Below are 18941 nucleotides of genomic sequence, written 5' to 3' on the forward strand. Positions count from 1 at the left end.
GAAAGAAACCAGAGCGATTTAGTTTGATTTATTTTGTTCAATTCAACATCAATAACACCAAACCGGTAAAAACCGGAAGGCTAATTCGAGATTGATTGATTTAAACCGGACAAAACCACTCAAGCCGCGTGACCGAGTTTCCAACACATTGCAGATTCCAGTCCCAAAAAGAAAAGAGAGTTAAAAATGCAAAAACGGTGAAGGGGAAGAGAAGCGAAATTGGGGGATTGGGAATAGCAACGTTTTGCAAATGGTCTCTTCTTTGTAGCTGCAATTGCAAAGAACACTGAGAGAGAGAGAGAGTGTGTGTGTGACCTTTGAGAGATGGAGGAAAAACGACGCGATTCTGCTGGAACCCTAGCTTTTGCTGGTAGCTCTGGAGATTCTCCGGCATCTGAGCCGATGCCGGCGCCACGGCGACGCGGCGGAGGTTTGAAAAGGAAAGCGAATGCTCTTGGGGGTTCTAATTTCTTCTCTTCTGCGCCGTCGAAGAGGATGTTGACGCGTGAGAAGGCGATGCTTGCTTCTTTTTCTCCGGTACATAATGGGCCTTTAACTAGAGCTCGTCAGGCGCCGAGTATTATGCCCTCGGCGGCGGATGGGGTTAAGTCGGAGGTTTTGAATGTAGCGGTGGGTGCGGATGGAGAGAAGCCCAAGGAGGAGGAAGAGAGGAATAAGGCGATCCGTGAGTGGGAGGCTTTGGAGGCTAAGATCGAAGCTGATTTTGAAGCAATTAGATCTCGTGACAGTAATGTTCATGTGGTGCCTAATCATTGCGGTTCGTTCGTTCTTCTTCTTCTTCCTGTTTTTGGTTGAGACTAAATGCAAAATATTGATTTCGTTTTACATTTGTTACTGTTTTGCTTTGCAAATTTTGAAACTTTATGTGGAGAGACTTTCCAAAGTAGGCAAAGTAAAGAACTTTAGGTAGTCTAGGATTTATGTATCACTTCGTCTGGAAACAAGGAGAGATTTGGAATTGGGTTTGGTTCTAGAAATCATCATATGGCGGATCAAAGTAGAATGTGCATGCTCATTTTATCTAGTAGAATCTCATTGGAAAAAACTTAGGCTATGAACTGATGCTCCTAGTCCTTTTCTTGTGGTAATATGATATCTAAGTTAGATTTTGAGTTGTTGGTATTGTTGATTTTTCACAACTTCTCACCCTCGCATTTATGATAAAAAGGAGTTGTTTTTAATTTGGGTTCCTGTACTTCAAATTCTTTGAAGGTTGGTTTTCATGGGAAAAAATTCACCCGCTTGAGGAACGTTCATTGCCCTCTTTCTTCAATGGCAAGTTGGAGGGTCGCACTTCTGAGGTATATAGGGAAATACGGAATTGGATCATGGGGAAGTTTCATTCCAATCCAAACATACAAATAGAATTAAAAGACTTAACAGAACTCGAGGTTGGAGACTCGGAAGCAAAGCAAGAGGTGATGGAGTTCTTGGACTACTGGGGCTTAATCAATTTCCACCCATTTCCACCAACAGATACTGGTTCAACAGCCTCTGATCATGATGATTTAGGGGATAAGGAGTCACTGCTTAACAGTTTATATCGATTTCAAGTAGATGAGGCTTGCCCTCCTCTTGTTCACAAGCCTCGTTTCACAGCACAAGCTACTCCATCAGGGTTGTTTCCTGATCCGATGGCTGCTGATGAATTGCTGAAACAAGAGGGTCCAGCGGTCGAATATCACTGCAATTCCTGTTCAGCTGATTGCTCTCGCAAGCGCTACCACTGCCCGAAACAGGTGTTTTATCTCTAAACTGCATTTTTTTGCTAGTTTCTCTAATCGTTTTTTTGTAACTTATATGCTAATATTCAAATTTTGACAGGCAGATTTTGACTTATGCACGGAATGCTTTAACAGTGGCAAGTTCAGCTCAGATATGTCATCTTCTGATTTTATACTAATGGAACCTGCTGAGGCCCCTGGCGTTGGTAGTGGGAAGTGGACTGATCAAGAGACTCTTCTTCTCCTTGAAGCTTTAGAAATCTTCAAGGAAAATTGGAATGAGATTGCAGAGCATGTTGCTACAAAAACAAAAGCTCAGTGTATGCTTCATTTTCTTCAAATGCCAATCGAGGATGCGTTTCTTGATCAAATTGACTACAAAGATCCAATCTCAAAAGACACTACAGATTTAGCTGTGTCTAAAGATGATAATTCTGTCCTTAAAGATGCACCTGAAGAGGCAGAGAACAAGAAACGTGTTGATGAAGATGAAACTATGAAAGAAGTTCCAGAACCAGAAGATGGCAATGAAGAAAAAGTCTCTCAGGAATCTTCAAAGCCTGGAGATGCGAGTGAAGAAACTAATGAAATGGAAGCAGAGCAGAAAACACCCAAGTTAGAGACCGCCATTGAAGAAAGATGTAAAGATGAGGCTGACGAAAACATTGCTCTGAAAGCTCTTACTGAAGCTTTTGAGGATGTTGGACATTCCTCCACACCTGAAGCCTCTTTTTCCTTTGCTGATTTAGGAAACCCTGTCATGGGACTGGTAAGTATTTTATGTGACACAGAAATTTTGCAGTAAGGGAGAGATTGATCTGAGATTCTTCTTAATTTACAATGGCACCCTCTTCCCTTTCTGATCCTGCAAGGCTCTTTTTTTCTATAGGCAGCCTTTCTAGTGAGATTGGCAGGATCTGATGTTGCTACTGCGTCAGCTCGGGCTTCCATTAAATCTCTTCACAGCAATTCTGGGATGTTGCTTGCCACACGACATTGTTATATTCTGGAAGATCCACCAGACAACAAGAAGGATCCAACTAAATCAAAAAGGTTTTGTAAATATACAATAATCTCTCTCAACATTCTATGTTTTTATTCTGCTCTCAATTTTTTGGGAGATATTGGTTGTTGTTTCTTAAATCTGACACTAGTAAGACAGTTGCAGTGCTGATGCAGAGGGGAATGATGATAATTCCCATAAAGATGATCAGCCAGAAGAAAAAAGCAAAAAAGCAGAAGAGGTCTCCTTAAATTCAGATGATAGGGAAATGCCAGATACTGATACAGGCAAAGAAACTCAGGATTCAGTCTCTGAAGAAAAGCAACCCGGTTCTCGAACTGAAAATTCTACTACAAAACTAGATGCTGTGCAAGAAAAAAGATCTAGTAAGCCAGTTACAACTGACAATTCTGAGAAACCAGTGGATATAATATGTCCGTCGCAGGACAAATGTTCAGGGAAGGAGCTTCAAGAACCTTTGAAGGATGGGAATAAGCTTTCTAGTGAAAATAAAGACGCCTCTCAGTCAACTGTCTCCCAGTCAGCTGCAGATGCTTCTCAGCCAGAAGCATCAAGAGATGTGGAAATGAAGGATACTCTACAGTCAGAGAAGGATCCTGAAGATGTGGTCAAAACAGTAGGAGAAAAGGTTCAACTGGCTAAGGAGGAGGGTGCAAATGATGTTCTTAGTACTCCAGACAAGTCTGTTTCACAGCAGCCCATTGGATCAGCTTCTGCACCGGAAAATGGAACAGCTGGTTCGCTCTTTCTCTCACTCTCTGACACATTAATTACTTTACCTACATTGCATGATTCTTTTATATCTTATCGGTTTGTTATTGAAATGCTGTTTGCAGGTGGAAATCCAAATATAGAAGGAAAGAAAGAGAAGGATATTTGTGAAGGGACAAAAGACAAATATAACATCGAGAAGCTTAAGCGCGCAGCCATCTCTGCTATCTCAGCCGCAGCAGTAAAAGCAAAGAATCTTGCAAAGCAAGAAGAAGATCAAATCCGACAACTTTCGGGATCATTGATAGAGAAGCAGGTAAGATATTGTTTTTAAGTGTAAGCAGCTTAGATTCCGTTTTGATTATGTATTGTTCAGAGTTGTAACTTATGAGCGGTTTTTTCTATGTTTAAGCAGCTACATAAACTAGAAGCAAAGCTATCTATCTTCAATGAAGCTGAAAGCTTGACAATGAGGGTAAGAGAGCAATTAGAAAGGTCAAGGCAACGGCTATATCATGAAAGGGCTCAGATCATAGCAGCTCGACTAGGTGTCCCACCTTCAATGTCCTCAAAAGCATCGTTACCAACAAACAGAATCGCTGCAAATTTTGCTAATGTAGCTCAAAGGCCTCCAATGGGCATGGCCTTTCCACGCCCACCAATGCCAAGGCCCCCAGGTTTCCCTGTTCCTGGTTCTTTTGTAGCTGCTACAACAATGACCGGAAGTTCAGATCCATCTCCAGGTTCAGACAATGTTTCTTCGGTTTAGTGGTCCCACATTATAGTGTTAAGATTTGCAGGGTAGCTCTTCGTGATGTTCTCTATTTATAAGCCAAGGTACATTATCCCACCTTTTGCGGCTTCAACCTTTGAGCTTGGTTTCTTTTCTGAAGATTTATCGGAATTATGTAGGAGACGGTGATATGGGGAAGTTAGTTAGGGGTTTTAGACCCATCGATTAATGTTTAATGTAACTGTCAAATGAAACTTTCGGAGATCTGTGAATGTGTTTTTATGGTTCTTTCAACTTTAATGAATTGTAACGTTGACGAGAGATATATGATTCCGCAAAAGGTGGGAATGTCTTATTTTTTTCTTTATGGATTGTTGTTATACACAAACGCGTACATGTAATGCGTGTCCGATAATAAGTTTTAGGTTCTTGTTTCTTGGACAAGATTTGCTTGTGTCACAGTTGCAACGGTATATCAAACTCCAACCCCAATCACTTCTGGCTGTGACTTTTCCTTATGTAACCAACGTTATGAGCCAAACATTCTTTCTCTTATGTCGTTTGATTACTCCTGCCTTTTCCCGCTACTTAGCCACAGTATCATGGTTGGATTATTTTCTAAACCGATATGGTCCCAACGTCACAAACTTCAAACGGCACAGATGCAAAAGTAGTAGTAAGCCAAATTAGAGAGACTACTACGGTTTCTTGAGAGAGCAAATATAGATGATAAATGGTAGAGAAGAGACACGCTTTGTCCTAATTATAGCTAAATGAAAGTTTACATTTTTGTCAGAAGAAATCTCCTCCTCTTTCCTTAGGAAGAAGCTATTTCTCCACGCTGTTTCTACAATTTCTCTCTCCCTTTCATTTTCTTTCTAATCTTCTTCATCAGGTACTCATCAATCTCTCCAAATTCTGGGTTTCCATTGCATACGATTTGCTTCTTCACAAGTATTGGTTTTGCTTGGGAAACAAGGCAGTTGCGTCGTGGATCACCGGGGAGAAGGTTTCTCCACCGTTTGAGAAACCCTAATAACAACATTCAAAATGGCGGACTCACCGGTGGATTCATCTCCTGCCCCTGAAACCTCAAATGGGACACCACCGTCAAACGGAACATCGCCGTCTAATGAGTCATCGCCGCCAACACCACCTTCTTCACCACCACCATCATCAATATCTGCTCCTCCGCCAGATATCTCCGCTTCTTTTTCACCGCCGCCTGCACCACCAACGCAAGAAACGTCACCTCCTACATCTCCGTCCTCATCGCCGCCTGTTGTAGCTAATCCGTCACCGCAGACTCCAGAGAATCCTTCTCCACCTGCACCTGAAGGCTCAACTCCTGTAACGCCACCTGCACCACCACAAACACCGTCGAACCAATCACCGGAAAGACCAACTCCTCCTTCTCCTGGTGCCAATGATGACCGAAACAGAACCAATGGCGGAAACAACAACAGAGACGGCTCCACACCATCACCACCGTCGTCAGGGAACAGAACTTCCGGTGACGGTGGCTCACCTTCACCACCTCGGTCGATAAGCCCTCCTCAGAATAGTGGAGATTCAGACTCATCATCGGGTAATCATCCACAAGCCAACATTGGATTGATTATTGGAGTCCTTGTAGGAGCAGGGCTTTTGCTTCTACTTGCAGTGTGTATTTGCATCTGTTGCAACAGGAAGAAGAAGAAGAAATCTCCTCAGGTCAACCACATGCACTACTACAATAACAATCCTTATGGAGGAGCACCCTCAGGTAATTACAGTTTAGTATAACTGGAATTTAATTTGTAGCCTAATGGTGTTTGATTAGGTTTCAGAACGATCATAGTCTAATGGTTTCTGCTAGCTCCATATGGCAAAAGGATTAGATTTATAAGCTAAAGGAGATGTTGCATAGTGTAGGTAATGGTGGTTATTACAAGGGAACACCTCAAGATCATGTGGTGAATATGGCTGGTCAAGGAGGTGGGAATTGGGGTCCACAGCAACCTGTGTCTGGTCCTCACAGTGATGCTTCCAACTTAACCGGTCGAACTGCTATACCGTCACCTCAAGCTGCAACTCTTGGTCACAACCAAAGCACTTTCACATACGATGAACTGTCCATTGCAACAGAAGGTTTCGCTCAGTCAAATTTGCTAGGACAAGGAGGATTTGGGTATGTTCATAAAGGAGTTCTGCCTAGTGGCAAAGAAGTTGCAGTGAAGAGTCTTAAACTTGGAAGTGGACAAGGGGAACGCGAGTTTCAAGCAGAGGTTGATATCATTAGCCGTGTCCATCATCGTCATCTCGTTTCTCTTGTTGGATATTGCATCTCTGGTGGTCAAAGACTTTTGGTTTATGAGTTTATACCTAACAACACTCTTGAATTTCATCTTCATGGTACATTCATCTAACAGAATGTTTTCTTGTATTAACAAAACCTTTAAGTATGGTTTCTCTTTAATCAGGAACATGATTGAAATTTCAGGAAAGGGTCGTCCGGTTTTGGATTGGCCTACAAGAGTGAAGATTGCATTGGGATCAGCTAGAGGCCTTGCATATTTGCATGAAGACTGTAAGAAAATCTTTATCTCACATATTTGCATCAGTTTCTATCTCGCTCTCTACAATATTTGAAAGATTGTATATGTTACATCAATTATAGGTCACCCTCGCATTATCCACAGAGATATCAAAGCTGCAAACATTCTTCTTGATTTCAGTTTTGAGACCAAGGTATGTGTGTATATATCGACTCTTGTACTACTTTTACTTTCATTGTCTCTCATTTTTGTTTCCAATCTGTGTCGATGTGTGTATCAGTCTTATTGTGTAAATATATGCAGGTGGCAGATTTTGGATTGGCTAAGCTATCTCAAGACAACTATACTCATGTCTCCACTCGCGTCATGGGAACTTTTGGGTAAGCAGCTTTGTAAAATGTCTCAACTCATCCACACTTATTTAGTTTCTTTCACTTGTTTTTAACATTTTCTTGGATTCAGATACTTAGCTCCAGAGTATGCATCAAGCGGAAAGTTATCCGACAAATCTGATGTTTTCTCATTTGGAGTAATGCTTCTTGAGCTCATAACCGGAAGACCTCCTCTGGATCTAACTGGAGAAATGGAAGATAGCTTGGTAGATTGGGTAAGTCGGTCCCCGCCTCTTCGGTTTACTTGTTTAATCCCAAAACACTTTCCAAAGCAAAAACAGAAACAAATCTTACTATTGTTGTTGCAGGCAAGGCCTTTGTGTTTGAAAGCAGCTCAAGATGGAGATTACAACCAATTGGCTGATCCACGTCTAGAGCTAAACTACAGTCATCAAGAGATGGTTCAAATGGCTTCTTGTGCAGCTGCAGCAATCAGACATTCAGCAAGAAGACGGCCTAAGATGAGCCAGGTTCAAAAACTCATACCACTTGTTGGTTCTATTGTTATATTTTTACTCACAATTAATCTTGATGATAAATGTGACATACTAATGAATCTTGAAACATGTGTATGGTAAATGAAAAGATTGTACGAGCACTAGAAGGAGATATGTCAATGGATGATCTAAGTGAGGGAACAAGACCAGGACAAAGCACGTACTTGAGCCCCGGGAGCGTGAGCTCAGAGTATGACGCAAGCTCGTACACGGCAGACATGAAAAAGTTCAAGAAACTGGCGTTAGAGAATAAAGAATATCAAAGCAGTGAATATGGTGGAACAAGTGAGTATGGCTTAAACCCTTCTGCTTCAAGTAGTGAAGAAATGAATAGAGGCTCAATGAAACGCAATCCTCAGCTTTGAAAGAAGAGACAACACTTGTCATAATATTTCAGTTTTCTTCTCTGTTTTTCTTTCATTGTTTGTTCATTCTGCATCAAAGACGTGCAGTTTTTGACAGTCACAAAATTATGATGTTTGTAGGAGTAATTTTTGACCAAAAGAGATTAGAGTGTGGTTTTGTTGAAATGTTTAGTACAAAGCCTTAATCCATAAATACGTGGAATTTATCAAGATTGTTTATTATTGGTCTTATATAATTATGAGATTCTAAAAGTGTGATACGGTTAGGGTTAGGCGTATCCTTTTGTTACCGTTGTGATAAAATTTCCTTTTTGTTTCTGCTACTCAAATAAGAAAAGGAAACAATCAAAATTTCCTTTTTTCATTGAACAAACGTGTACTTATAAATACACCCCTTCTCTCTTCTTCCTTGAGAAAAGTCTCCATTCTCTCTTCTTCTTCCTGGAAACCTAAACCACGTAAGGATTTGCTCTGAATCTAAATATTGACGTGGAGAAGACGCGATCTTACTAATTCTCCATTCTCTGCTTCAACTTCACCGTAAGATTGAACAAACCTTTACTTATATATACCTCTTCTTTCTTGAGAAATCCAAATTCTCCATTCTCTCTTCTTCTTCCAAACCAAAACCTAATTCTCCATTCTCTGCTTCAACTTCACCGTAAGATTGATCGGTTGATAAAGCGGCTCTTTTTGGTGATTGATCTCTGTTGTGACTACATCTTAGGTCAATTCAGATTGCTTTCATATCAAGTCTCTCCTAATTTCACAAGATCAAAGATCCCGGCCATGGATTCAGTTGTCGACGGCGAAGGAGAACACAAACGACGACTAAGGATGCGAAAGTGGGAAAGAGGGATATAACGAAGACATGGACAATGAAAGCAACGAGCAGTATAGAACCAAATCAATGGATCATGATCTGTGTTTGGTACTAGGTGTTTCCTTGGCGTCGACGAGATCTTTTGAAAATCTTGTGTTTCGTCGATATCACAAGCAAAGGTATTTTCTTTTTTCCTTTTCTATTTTTAATGATTCATTTTTTACTAAATAAAAATTTATTTTTAGATTTTTTTATTAAGTGTTAAAATTTTCAATTTTGTGTAAATTAATTTAAATTTTTAACACTTGTTTTTGTTTTTATTAAAAACTGTTTTTAAACCTATATTTTTATACTACTATTAAAGTTTTAAGGTTTTTCTTATTAAATATTAAATTTTTAAATTTTGTGTAAACTAATTGGATACATCATCCAATCCCCTAAGAGGTGTTCTAGGTTCAATAGATGGTTTACACATCATTTAAATTTTTAACACTTGTTTTTTATATTTATTAAATAAATGTTTTTAAACCTAAATTTTTATACTACTATTAAAATTTGAAGTTTTTTTTTATTAAGTGTTGAATTTTTAAATTTTGTGTAAACTAATTGGATACATCATCCAAACCCCTAAGAGGTGTTCTAGGTTCAATATGGTTTACACATTATTTAAATTTTTAACACTTGTTTTTCTTATATCAAAAATATGTTTTAAACCTTTATTTTTATACTACTATTAAAGTTTTAAGTTTTTTTATTAAGTGTTAAATATTTAAATTTGTGTAAGCTAATTGGATACATCATCCAAACCCCTAAATAGTGTTCTAGTTTCAATATGGTTTACACATTATTTAAAGTTTTAACACTTGTTTTCCTTATATTAAAAAATGTTTTAAACCTATATTTTTCTATTACTATTAAGATCTTAAGTTTTTTTTTTAATTTTGTGTAAACTAATTGGATAAATCTTAACTCCTAAGAGGTTAGGTTCAATATGGTTTACATATAATTTAATTTTTCTTATATTAAAAAATGTTTCTATTTTTATTTTACTATTAAGATTTTAAATTTTTTTTTGTTAAGTGTAAAAAATTAAAATTTTGTGTAAACTAATTGAATATAACATTCAAACCTGTAAGAGGTGTTTATAGGTTCAATATGATTTATATATAATTTAAATAGTTTGCTATTTTGTTTAGAATCAAAATATTTTTAAATGACATGTTGTAATAATTGACCAAAAGAAATTAGTGTGTGATTTTGTTGAAATGCAGAGTACAAAGCCTTAATTTATACCAAGTTATGGTATCTATAACGTATATGAATACCAAAATTTTATTATTTTTAATTGGTGTTGTATTTTATAATTCGAAATAATTAGGGGAACGGGCAAAACCTCTCTGTTCTCTCGCTTATATTTTTTTTAGAGAGAAAGCAAATCAGTTTCAACGATCGGATATTTTCTGGTGTTAGCCGTCCTGACTTTTTGGGCTTTCTGTCCGATATCACCGGCTCTGGTAGCGGTGTTGGTTGGCTCTAGTCCGGCAGCGTCTTGTTCACATAACCGGTGGTTGCTGGCTCTTGGTTTCTCTCGTCGATGTAGATCGATTTTTAATCTGTGTTTTTTTATTTTCATGTTTTGTTTTTAATAATTCTCATCTGAGACATGTTGGTGATAGAGTGAATGCAATCTCGCTTTCTAATGCTTCTTATCCGATCTGTTCTTTTTTAAGTTTTGATTTACAGAAATTTTTGGAGAAATTTGAGAATGATGTTGAAGAAAAGAAGTGGATTCTGTTGTTAATTATCATAGCCTTAAGCTGTTGTATATTTAACATGAGCCTCGATTGCTTTTTATCGGTGAAAAAACAAAAAGATCCATGTTCTATGAGACTATCGACGGTGATTCTTTCACCGAAATCGGTGCTCAGACGGCGAAAATGAAGTCGGTTCGCTTTAGAGTACTCATCTGACACGTATATTAATATATCGACATGTGGTTTGGGATAGAGTCAAACTATAGTTTCTTCTTCTATGAAAGACTCTCTGTTGGCCTATTTGGTCCTAAATCGTTTCTGTAATCGCGGACTTTTCTTTAAGCTTTGACTATCTTGATTAATACAATATTTCTCTTGGGACAAAAAAAAAATAATCTTAGTATTTCTTTAATATTTTTTGTTTGGGTATGGGCTATTGGGCCGCTTCGAAAAGTTCACTTTCTCTATCGATCTCTCACAGTTTCTGAGTTCTCTGACTCAAAAACATATAGTAGAAGAAAACGATTAGAGATCTTCTTCTTTCTCCTGTTGCATCTGAAGATAAAGGAAACAGAAAGCGCGAGATCTGAGTGACGGAGTAATTTCAAAGGGAGGTTTTCGAGATCAGAAATGGCGCAACCCCTCGTGAAGAAAGACGATGATCACGACGATGAGTGTATGTGTTCTCTCTTAATCTCCTTATAATTTTCGAATCAGCTGGTTTTCTGCAAAATGTAGATCCAGATGTTAAGCTTCTAGATCTGTTATCATTCAACAGTCGTGATTGTGATTTGGTTGTGTAGATCTACAATCTCAAGTCCGATTTAGTTTTGTTTACCGCATTCGATCCCGGTGTGAATTGCTTTGCTTATTTCGATTTCTGATTTTTTGTTGGATCAGTGGAGTATTCTCCATTCATGGGAATTGAGAAAGGAGCGGTTCTTCAAGAGGCTAGAGTCTTTAATGACCCTCAGGTTGATCCTAGACGATGCTCCCAGGTCATTACGAAGCTTCTTTATTTGCTTAACCAAGGGGAGTCATTCACCAAGGTCAGTTAATTTTTTTGCTTATACTGATTCGATGTCATGCTTATGGAGAATTGAATTATTGTGTTCTTATCCTCTCGCGATGGTTGTTTGTTTCATATGCAGGTTGAAGCAACGGAAGTTTTCTTTTCAGTTACAAAGCTTTTTCAATCAAAAGACACGGGTTTGAGGAGAATGGTCTACTTGATCATTAAGGAGTTATCTCCATCATCTGATGAGGTCTGTAAATTTTACTCAATTTCAATACGAACATCGTCGCACTTATTGTAGGTATATTTTCTGATAAGTTGTTGGTTTTTTCGCCCATAGGTTATCATCGTAACAAGCTCTCTGATGAAGGATATGAATAGTAAAATTGATATGTATCGAGCAAATGCTATCCGTGTCCTCTGCCGGATAATAGACGGAACCCTTCTCACTCAGATTGAGCGATACTTGAAACAAGCCATTGTGGATAAGAATCCCGTTGTTTCAAGTGCAGCTTTAGTCAGTGGGCTTCACTTGCTCAAGGTACCTTTTACACACCAAAACTATTAGGTAGCTTCTTAATTGTAATGTTATGCTTATATTCGTATATTGCTGTTTTCAGACAAACCCAGAAATTGTTAAAAGATGGAGCAATGAAGTTCAAGAAGGTATTCAATCCAGATCAGCCCTTGTTCAGTTCCATGCCCTAGCTTTGCTCCATCAGGTTAGTTTGTTGCATTATTATCACCGAAGTCGATTGGTCTATGTTTCTACTCTTTGTTTAATTAAACAGCCACTGAGAAGAAGTATCTCGGAAAATGAGAGGTGTTACTATGTGTATTGGACTAGATTCATAAATAATAAGTTTTCTGTAGCAGCATCGTAGCTCTTTACTACGGCCTTTTCCAGCAATTTTAGTTTCTTGTGAGGTTTAATCTGTGTCTGGAGTCTGTCTCAGATACTGCTGATTCTAGCATATGTAACTAATTAGGTTGGTTAGGACAACCTATTTATGTGTCTAAGATGTACGAGTTACCAAATGATATGTATTGCTGCTGTTACGTTGATTTAAAATGACTCCCAACATGATACACTCTCAATCTTTGATCTAATAACTGTCAATCTTTGATCAACTTGATAATCTTTCATCATATTCAGATACGCCAAAATGATCGCTTGGCTGTTAGCAAATTGGTTGGTAGCTTGACCAGGGGATCTGTCCGCTCTCCCTTGGCTCAGTGTCTTTTGATACGTTACACCAGCCAGGTTATTCCTCTCTTCTGTTTGATCATTTGATAAGTGGCTGATTGTATATGTGTTATTTAGCTCTGGTTTCTAATATTCAGGTTATCCGTGACATGGCCAACCACGGTCAATCTGGAGAACGTCCGTTCTATGAATTTTTGGAGAGTTGCCTGCGCCATAAGGCAGAAATGGTGATCCTTGAGGCTGCCAGGGCAATTACTGAGCTTGATGGTGTGACAAGCCGAGAACTGACTCCAGCAATCACTGTTCTTCAGCTCTTTTTGAGTTCCCCCAGACCAGTGTTGAGATTTGCCGCTGTCCGGACTCTGAACAAGGTTTGCAATGCTTTCAACTGTTCTCTTTGTACATTGACACCGAAATGATGTTTTACTATTCTGGGTAGATTCATCATTACCTTTATCATGAGGATGAGGAGATATTTCACTGTATACTAAACACAAGTTTGAACCACAGGTTGCAATGACTCATCCTATGGCTGTCACCAACTGCAACATTGATATGGAGAGTTTAATCTCTGATCAAAATAGAAGCATTGCTACACTCGCAATAACCACACTATTGAAAACAGGGAACGAATCAAGTGTAGAACGTTTGATGAAGCAGATAACTAATTTTATGTCAGATATTGCTGATGAGTTCAAAATTGTGGTCGTGGACGCAATAAGATCGTTGTGTGTGAAATTCCCACTGAAATACAGATCCTTGTAAGTAAAGTTTTAGGGTTTGTTATTTGTAGTTTTGGTCTCGAGCATTTCTATTTTTTTGAATGATTAAATATGTTATGGTATCTTTTTAGCATTTGGCTTATGATTGATCTATCACCTTTTCATTTGTAGGATGACCTTCTTAAGCAACATTCTTAGGGAAGAAGGTGGATTTGAGTATAAAAGAGCAATAGTAGATTCTATTGTGACCATTATCAGAGATATTCCGGATGCAAAGGAAAGTGGACTGCTTCATCTATGTGAATTCATTGAAGATTGTGAATTCACATATCTTTCAACACAGGTAATTATTCCATCATCCATCTGGGGTTGCTATTAAAAACTTATGTGTTATTGAAATGTTTATTCTCGCACAGATCCTTCATTTTCTGGGAATTGAGGGGCCTAACACCTCAGATCCAAGCAAGTATATACGATATATATATAATCGTGTGCATCTAGAAAACGCCACTGTCCGGGCTGCTGCTGTTTCCACACTTGCAAAGTTTGGGTTTATGGTTGAATCCTTGAAGGTATAGTCATCATAACAACCATTATTTTTATTTTCCGTTTATCTTCTTTGACTGATGATAATGCTCGACAGCCCCGGATTACTGTTCTATTGAAGCGTTGCATCTATGACAGTGATGATGAGGTGCGTTCCTAGTCTTAGTCTAGAAAAGCATTGCTGTTTCTGTATGTCTGTTTGTTTTGAGTCGTTGCATCATCAAACATGCATGCATGTGTTTGCCTCTGTAAACATTTTCGGATGCATGCAATGCAAGTTGTTTGATGATTCCTTCCTTGCTCATGAGTCAGACATCTTTTTATCTTAAGGTCCGTGATAGGGCAACACTATATTTGAGTGTTCTTGGTGGTGATGGTACTGTTGACACTGATAAAGAGAGCAAGGATTTCCTATTTGGTTCCCTGGAGGTTCCTCTAGTCAACATGGAAACTAGTCTGAAGAATTATGTGAGTTAATCTATTTCTCGGTTTTCTCCTTTTCAATATTCTTAGGACATCAGTTATCTTATATCTGGGATTCCTGCAGGAGCCCTCTGAAGAAGCTTTTGATATCAACTCCGTACCTAAGGAAGTTAAATCTCAGCCCCTTGCAGAGAAGAAAGCCCAGGGTAAAAAGCCCACTGGTCTTGGTGCACCACCAGCTGCACCTGCTTCTGGTTTTGATGGCTATGAAAGACTTCTCTCATCCATTCCAGAGTTTGCCGCCTTTGGAAAACTTTTCAAGGTTAGGGGCTGATTTGTCTTCTGTGTTATTCTAATGTTAATGGCTTATCTTGTTTGCTTTAACTTGTACTTTCTTTTTCAGTCTTCTTTACCTGTGGAGCTAACTGAAGCAGAAACAGAATACGCTGTCAATGTTGTTAAGCATATCTTTGACAGTCATGTGGTGTTTCAGTACAACTGCACTAACACAATACCAGAGCAGTTGTTGGAGAGGGTACTGAACATTGGTGTAGAATATTAGTGTCAAGCATATCTTATCTTTCTTTCCTCATTTAATTAATTTGGCATGGGGTTGTAGGTCAATGTCATTGTAGATGCTTCAGAAGCTGAGGAATTCAGTGAAGTAACTTCAAAGGCCCTAAACTCACTTCCTTACGATTCACCCGGTCAAGCCTTTGTGGTTTTTGAGAAGCCAGCTGGGGTCCCTGCTGTTGGAAAGTTCTCCAACACATTGACTTTCGTTGTTAAGGAGGTACATGTTAAATAGGCTATTCACTTCCATCTTTTTATTTACTTACACTGAAAATGACCCCATAATACTTTGTGGAGAACTCTTATAAACAACGACTCATTTGGAGAGGAGTACCAGAACGACTCAAATTAATCACAGAAAACAAAGAAAACTCTCTAACTACATTGTTTGTGCTTTTATGAATGTGTTAAAACAGGTTGACCCAAGCACAGGTGAAGCAGAAGATGATGGAGTAGAAGATGAGTACCAGCTAGAGGATCTTGAGGTTGTAGCTGGAGATTACATGGTGAAAGTGGGTGTCTCCAATTTCAGGAATGCGTGGGAAAGCATGGATGAAGAAGATGAGCGTGTAGACGAATATGGCCTTGGCCAAAGAGAGAGTTTGGGAGAAGCTGTAAAGGCTGTCATGGATCTTCTTGGCATGCAGACTTGTGAGGTTAGTCTCTTCCACTTTTTTCTCATACTCTACTGAGACTTGAGGGCTAAAATTATTGTTGATAAAGTCTTTTTTGAGTATATGACCATTTGTTGTGTTCCTGAAATTGAAACTGACACTGGATAAATAACAGGGGACGGAGACAATTCCGCTCAATGCAAGGTCACACACGTGTCTATTGTCAGGTGTGTACATAGGCAACGTGAAAGTGTTAGTGAGGGCACAGTTTGGAATGGACAGCTCAAAGGACATTGCAATGAAGCTGACAGTTAGAGCTGAAGACGTTTCTGTCGCCGAGGCCATTCACGAGATTGTTGCCAGCGGCTAAAACCTCTTGCGTTTCTTCAGTATCAGAGAATGTCATCTATTCCTGCTGCTAAACCTCAAAAATACATCAACTATTATAAATAGCATAGTATTACTTTCTTTCTTTTTTCCTTGCATTATTACTGTCAAATACACTATGGAGGTTTTCTTTTTATTTTATGACGGTGCTTTTTGATTTCTCATTTCTGAATTTTATTATTACCCGTTTTCTCGCCAAGTTGGGAATCTACAGATCATCTTGCTCGGATTTGAAAACCACTACCGTACCGTACAACAGGCTAGGCTTTCTCCATAAGTTAGAAACTCAAAAATAGTAGCGTTTTATCGTCTGCGTTCAATATGAAGAGATGATAGTAAAGTAAAGACTGGTGGGTACACAATTGATTACAGAATTCACATTGAGTAGCGTGTTGAAGGAGTTTAGTTCCCAATGAAGAAATAAATAAATCAAAGCACACTACAAAAAGGGAAGTTTAATTCTTCTAACCACTCCACTATTTCAAACCAAACACCTTCCACAAACCGAACCTTACTTCCCGACTACAGAATATATTAACCAACAACTGGAGACGTGACTCCTACTTTCGTTAAATCTTCTTCAAATCACTCTCCTGTGTCCTCCAAACGCCCATATCTGTGTGAATTCAACGAAATTTCATCTATCCTCTAATTTCCTTACAAACATAACATGGTAAATGATAAGCAGAGACACTACTAAGTACTAACCTTTAGATTTGAATCCCAACTTCCTGTACACAAGGCACTTCCATCTGCTGACAACCCCAAACAGCTTATTCTATTCCTGTGTGAATCCTGCTGTAATCCCAAATCCAATACAACCTGCAAGAAAACTCCTCACGTTTCAATCATAAACCTTACATGAGCGAAAACAACTCTCACCACTCATTACTCAAATACTAATTGCTTACCTCTCCCAAGAGGGTATCCCAAACGTAGCAAGTGTTGTTGCTCGCATAGCCAGCGAAAAGAAGTCTCCCTGACACAGAGAATGCAATGGAGGTGACAGGTCCGTTCTCACCATCACCATGTGGCTGATAGACCTGGAGTTGGTGACCAGTCCTTATGTCATACAGCCTGCATGTTCCATCGTCTGATCCAGTCCCAAATCTATACCCATCCGGAAAGAACTTGACCGTATTAACATCTCCCTCGTGACCATGAAAGGTACGCACTGCTCGGCTTGCAGCACGAGTGTCCCACAACCGTGCTGTGGAATCGCATGAACCAGATATAAACCAGTTTGGGTTTGATCCACTGATTGAGACGCTGCAAGAATGGGGAATAATCACCAAGTAAGAGGGCGAGTTTAACTGACTTGCAATATATCATCCATGCTAGCTTTTATACACAAGTCAAATAAACGTATCTATTCAATAAGACCAAACCTATATGTTGATTCCAACACTCGATCCAAATGGTATGGTTCTGGAAGATTAAGTAGTTTTTCAAATATATTCTACTTTATCAAACAAACTGATGCCAATGAGCCAAGGAGATGAAAGCAATATCCATACCTTAGTACATCAGCAGTATGTCCAGACTGAAATTCACCGCCAAAAACAGAAGTTTTGAGACCAGTAGTTACATCCCATAAGATACAAGTTTGATCACCTGAACTGGTGATAAGGTGGGCATCCTCATTTGGGACATACTGACAGCACGAAACATATCCCCTGTGACCAGTGAGCATTCTTGAAACCGGTACAGTTCCATCCTTGTCCGCCGTTGAGCTAAGGCTAAAGATAGAACATACACTGTCTAATCCACCACACGCAACCGACTGACCATTTGGAGAGAAAGCACATGTCATAACCCATGCACAAGGGAGTTTAATAGCATGAGTTTTCTGACTCGTTAGAGCATTCCACACGATTAATCTCCCATCTTGAGATGCACTGACAATCCGGTTCCTCTCCGGTGTCCAATCTAATGAATAAACCTGCAAATCCCACATGTTAAATCAACAACAAGCTAACATTCACAATCAACTCTCCTGTCTCTACATTTCCGTAGGATCTTAAGCAAATCCTCATACATGATAACTGGTAACATCTTATAAACACCACCAACTAAATAACAAACTAGATACAACCCCAAAATGGAAGCTTTTTATCACAGGCTAGAAAACACTCCACAAAGAAGCATGCTTGAAGGATAAAGATGCAAACTTTGAGTCACCTTTCCGGTGTGTCCCTGAAGAGTACGACAACAAACCAGATCCGTTGCTCCGAAGCTCACCCGAGTACGTCCTTGCGCCGCTGAATACCTCGCCACTGGCAAAATTCAATCCAAATTAAAGAAGAAGAAGATGAGAGAAGAAGAGAGACGAAAAGGAATCCACAAACCATCGGTATCGAGGAGCTGGAGGCGTCTCTGTCTAAGCTGGTCACGGAGGTTATTAACGGTCTCCGTAGCGACGGCGTGGCGTTCTTTGAGCTCGGAGACAGACATTCCGGGATCAGACTTAGGCTTCTCCGTCGCCGATCAAATAAAAGGGGGAAACTTTGTGGGGTCTAGAAGAGAAGAAGGTTCATGATTGAGAGAGGGAGATCGAACCCTAGAAAGAATGGATTTGGGGGAATTACGTGGGAAAAGAGAGAGAGATTAAAAAAGCTTGAGAGAAGAATCAGTCAAGACACAAACACGGCTCTCTTGTTGAATGTTGATGATGGCTTCTCTGACCTGAGACTAGCTAGAGAGAGAGAAGAGGGTCAATAGACATTGACTGTTCCCATTAAAGTGGACCCTCTCACAATGATTAAACGATATCGTTTAAGAGCTATGATTGTTTTTGGTTTTGGACGAGATTTTCGATTCAATATAATGAATTTGAAGGATTTTTAACTACATATTTCTTTTTAAGAAACGTA

At 39.2% G+C, this 18941-nt stretch overlaps 4 protein-coding genes and 1 long non-coding RNA gene across 12 annotated transcripts; 3 read left to right on the forward strand and 2 right to left on the reverse strand.

Moving 5' to 3' along the window:
• The first annotated feature begins 162 nt into the window (after positions 1-162).
• CHB3 (DNA-binding family protein) lies at positions 163-4780 on the forward strand. Of its 4 annotated transcripts, NM_179232.1 has the most exons (8): positions 176-778; positions 1234-1760; positions 1846-2514; positions 2635-2798; positions 2908-3506; positions 3606-3796; positions 3896-4317; positions 4393-4579. In NM_179232.1, exons 1-7 carry the CDS (start codon positions 325-327, stop codon positions 4247-4249), a joined length of 2958 nt encoding a protein of 985 aa, NP_849563.1. In that variant the 5' UTR covers positions 176-324; the 3' UTR covers positions 4250-4317; positions 4393-4579. The 4 variants fall into 4 exon arrangements, with proteins under 4 accessions (NP_849564.1, NP_849563.1, NP_974682.1 ...); NM_179233.2 differs by having other exon boundaries at positions 163-778; positions 3896-4780; NM_202953.1 differs by having other exon boundaries at positions 3893-4579.
• A 205-nt stretch (positions 4781-4985) lies between these two features.
• PERK5 (Protein kinase superfamily protein) lies at positions 4986-8295 on the forward strand. 2 transcript variants are annotated; one of them, NM_119609.3, is made up of 9 exons: positions 5084-5108; positions 5193-5978; positions 6128-6607; positions 6696-6782; positions 6873-6943; positions 7054-7130; positions 7213-7357; positions 7451-7612; positions 7729-8222. In NM_119609.3, exons 2-9 carry the CDS (start codon positions 5264-5266, stop codon positions 8002-8004), a joined length of 2013 nt encoding a protein of 670 aa, NP_195170.2. In that variant the 5' UTR covers positions 5084-5108; positions 5193-5263; the 3' UTR covers positions 8005-8222. The 2 variants fall into 2 exon arrangements, with proteins under 2 accessions (NP_001320136.1, NP_195170.2); NM_001342284.1 differs by having other exon boundaries at positions 4986-5978; positions 7729-8295.
• AT4G09005 lies at positions 8259-8902 on the reverse strand. The gene is made up of 2 exons (NR_142245.1): positions 8577-8902; positions 8259-8443 (listed from the first exon to the last, which is right to left on the reverse strand). It is a non-coding gene; the product is annotated as an other RNA (long non-coding RNA).
• A 1089-nt stretch (positions 8903-9991) lies between these two features.
• On the forward strand, positions 9992-16277 carry AT4G34450 (coatomer gamma-2 subunit, putative / gamma-2 coat protein, putative / gamma-2 COP). Its single transcript, NM_119610.4, has 17 exons — positions 9992-11257; positions 11482-11630; positions 11733-11846; positions 11937-12137; positions 12217-12318; positions 12753-12860; positions 12941-13174; positions 13314-13564; positions 13697-13868; positions 13942-14097; positions 14169-14219; positions 14402-14539; positions 14619-14816; positions 14898-15029; positions 15114-15287; positions 15484-15723; positions 15857-16277. The coding sequence occupies exons 1-17, from the start codon at positions 11212-11214 to the stop codon at positions 16049-16051; spliced, it is 2661 nt and encodes an 886-aa protein (NP_195171.2). The 5' UTR covers positions 9992-11211; the 3' UTR covers positions 16052-16277.
• A 9-nt stretch (positions 16278-16286) lies between these two features.
• On the reverse strand, positions 16287-18876 carry AGB1 (GTP binding protein beta 1). Of its 4 annotated transcripts, none has more exons than NM_119611.5 (6): positions 18417-18876; positions 18250-18344; positions 17586-18010; positions 16980-17337; positions 16777-16890; positions 16287-16684 (listed from the first exon to the last, which is right to left on the reverse strand). In NM_119611.5, exons 1-6 carry the CDS (start codon positions 18520-18522, stop codon positions 16649-16651), a joined length of 1134 nt encoding a protein of 377 aa, NP_195172.1. In that variant the 5' UTR covers positions 18523-18876; the 3' UTR covers positions 16287-16648. The 4 variants fall into 4 exon arrangements, with proteins under 4 accessions (NP_195172.1, NP_001078491.1, NP_974683.1 ...); NM_001085022.1 differs by having other exon boundaries at positions 16392-16684; positions 18250-18329; positions 18417-18762; NM_202954.3 differs by having other exon boundaries at positions 16392-16684; positions 16777-16901; positions 18417-18762.
• Between the last annotated feature and the right edge of the window lie 65 nt (positions 18877-18941).

The sequence above is a fragment of the Arabidopsis thaliana genome, chromosome 4 (assembly GCF_000001735.4).
Source record: "Arabidopsis thaliana chromosome 4, partial sequence".
In the NCBI taxonomy this organism is placed as follows: Eukaryota; Viridiplantae; Streptophyta; class Magnoliopsida; order Brassicales; family Brassicaceae; genus Arabidopsis; species Arabidopsis thaliana.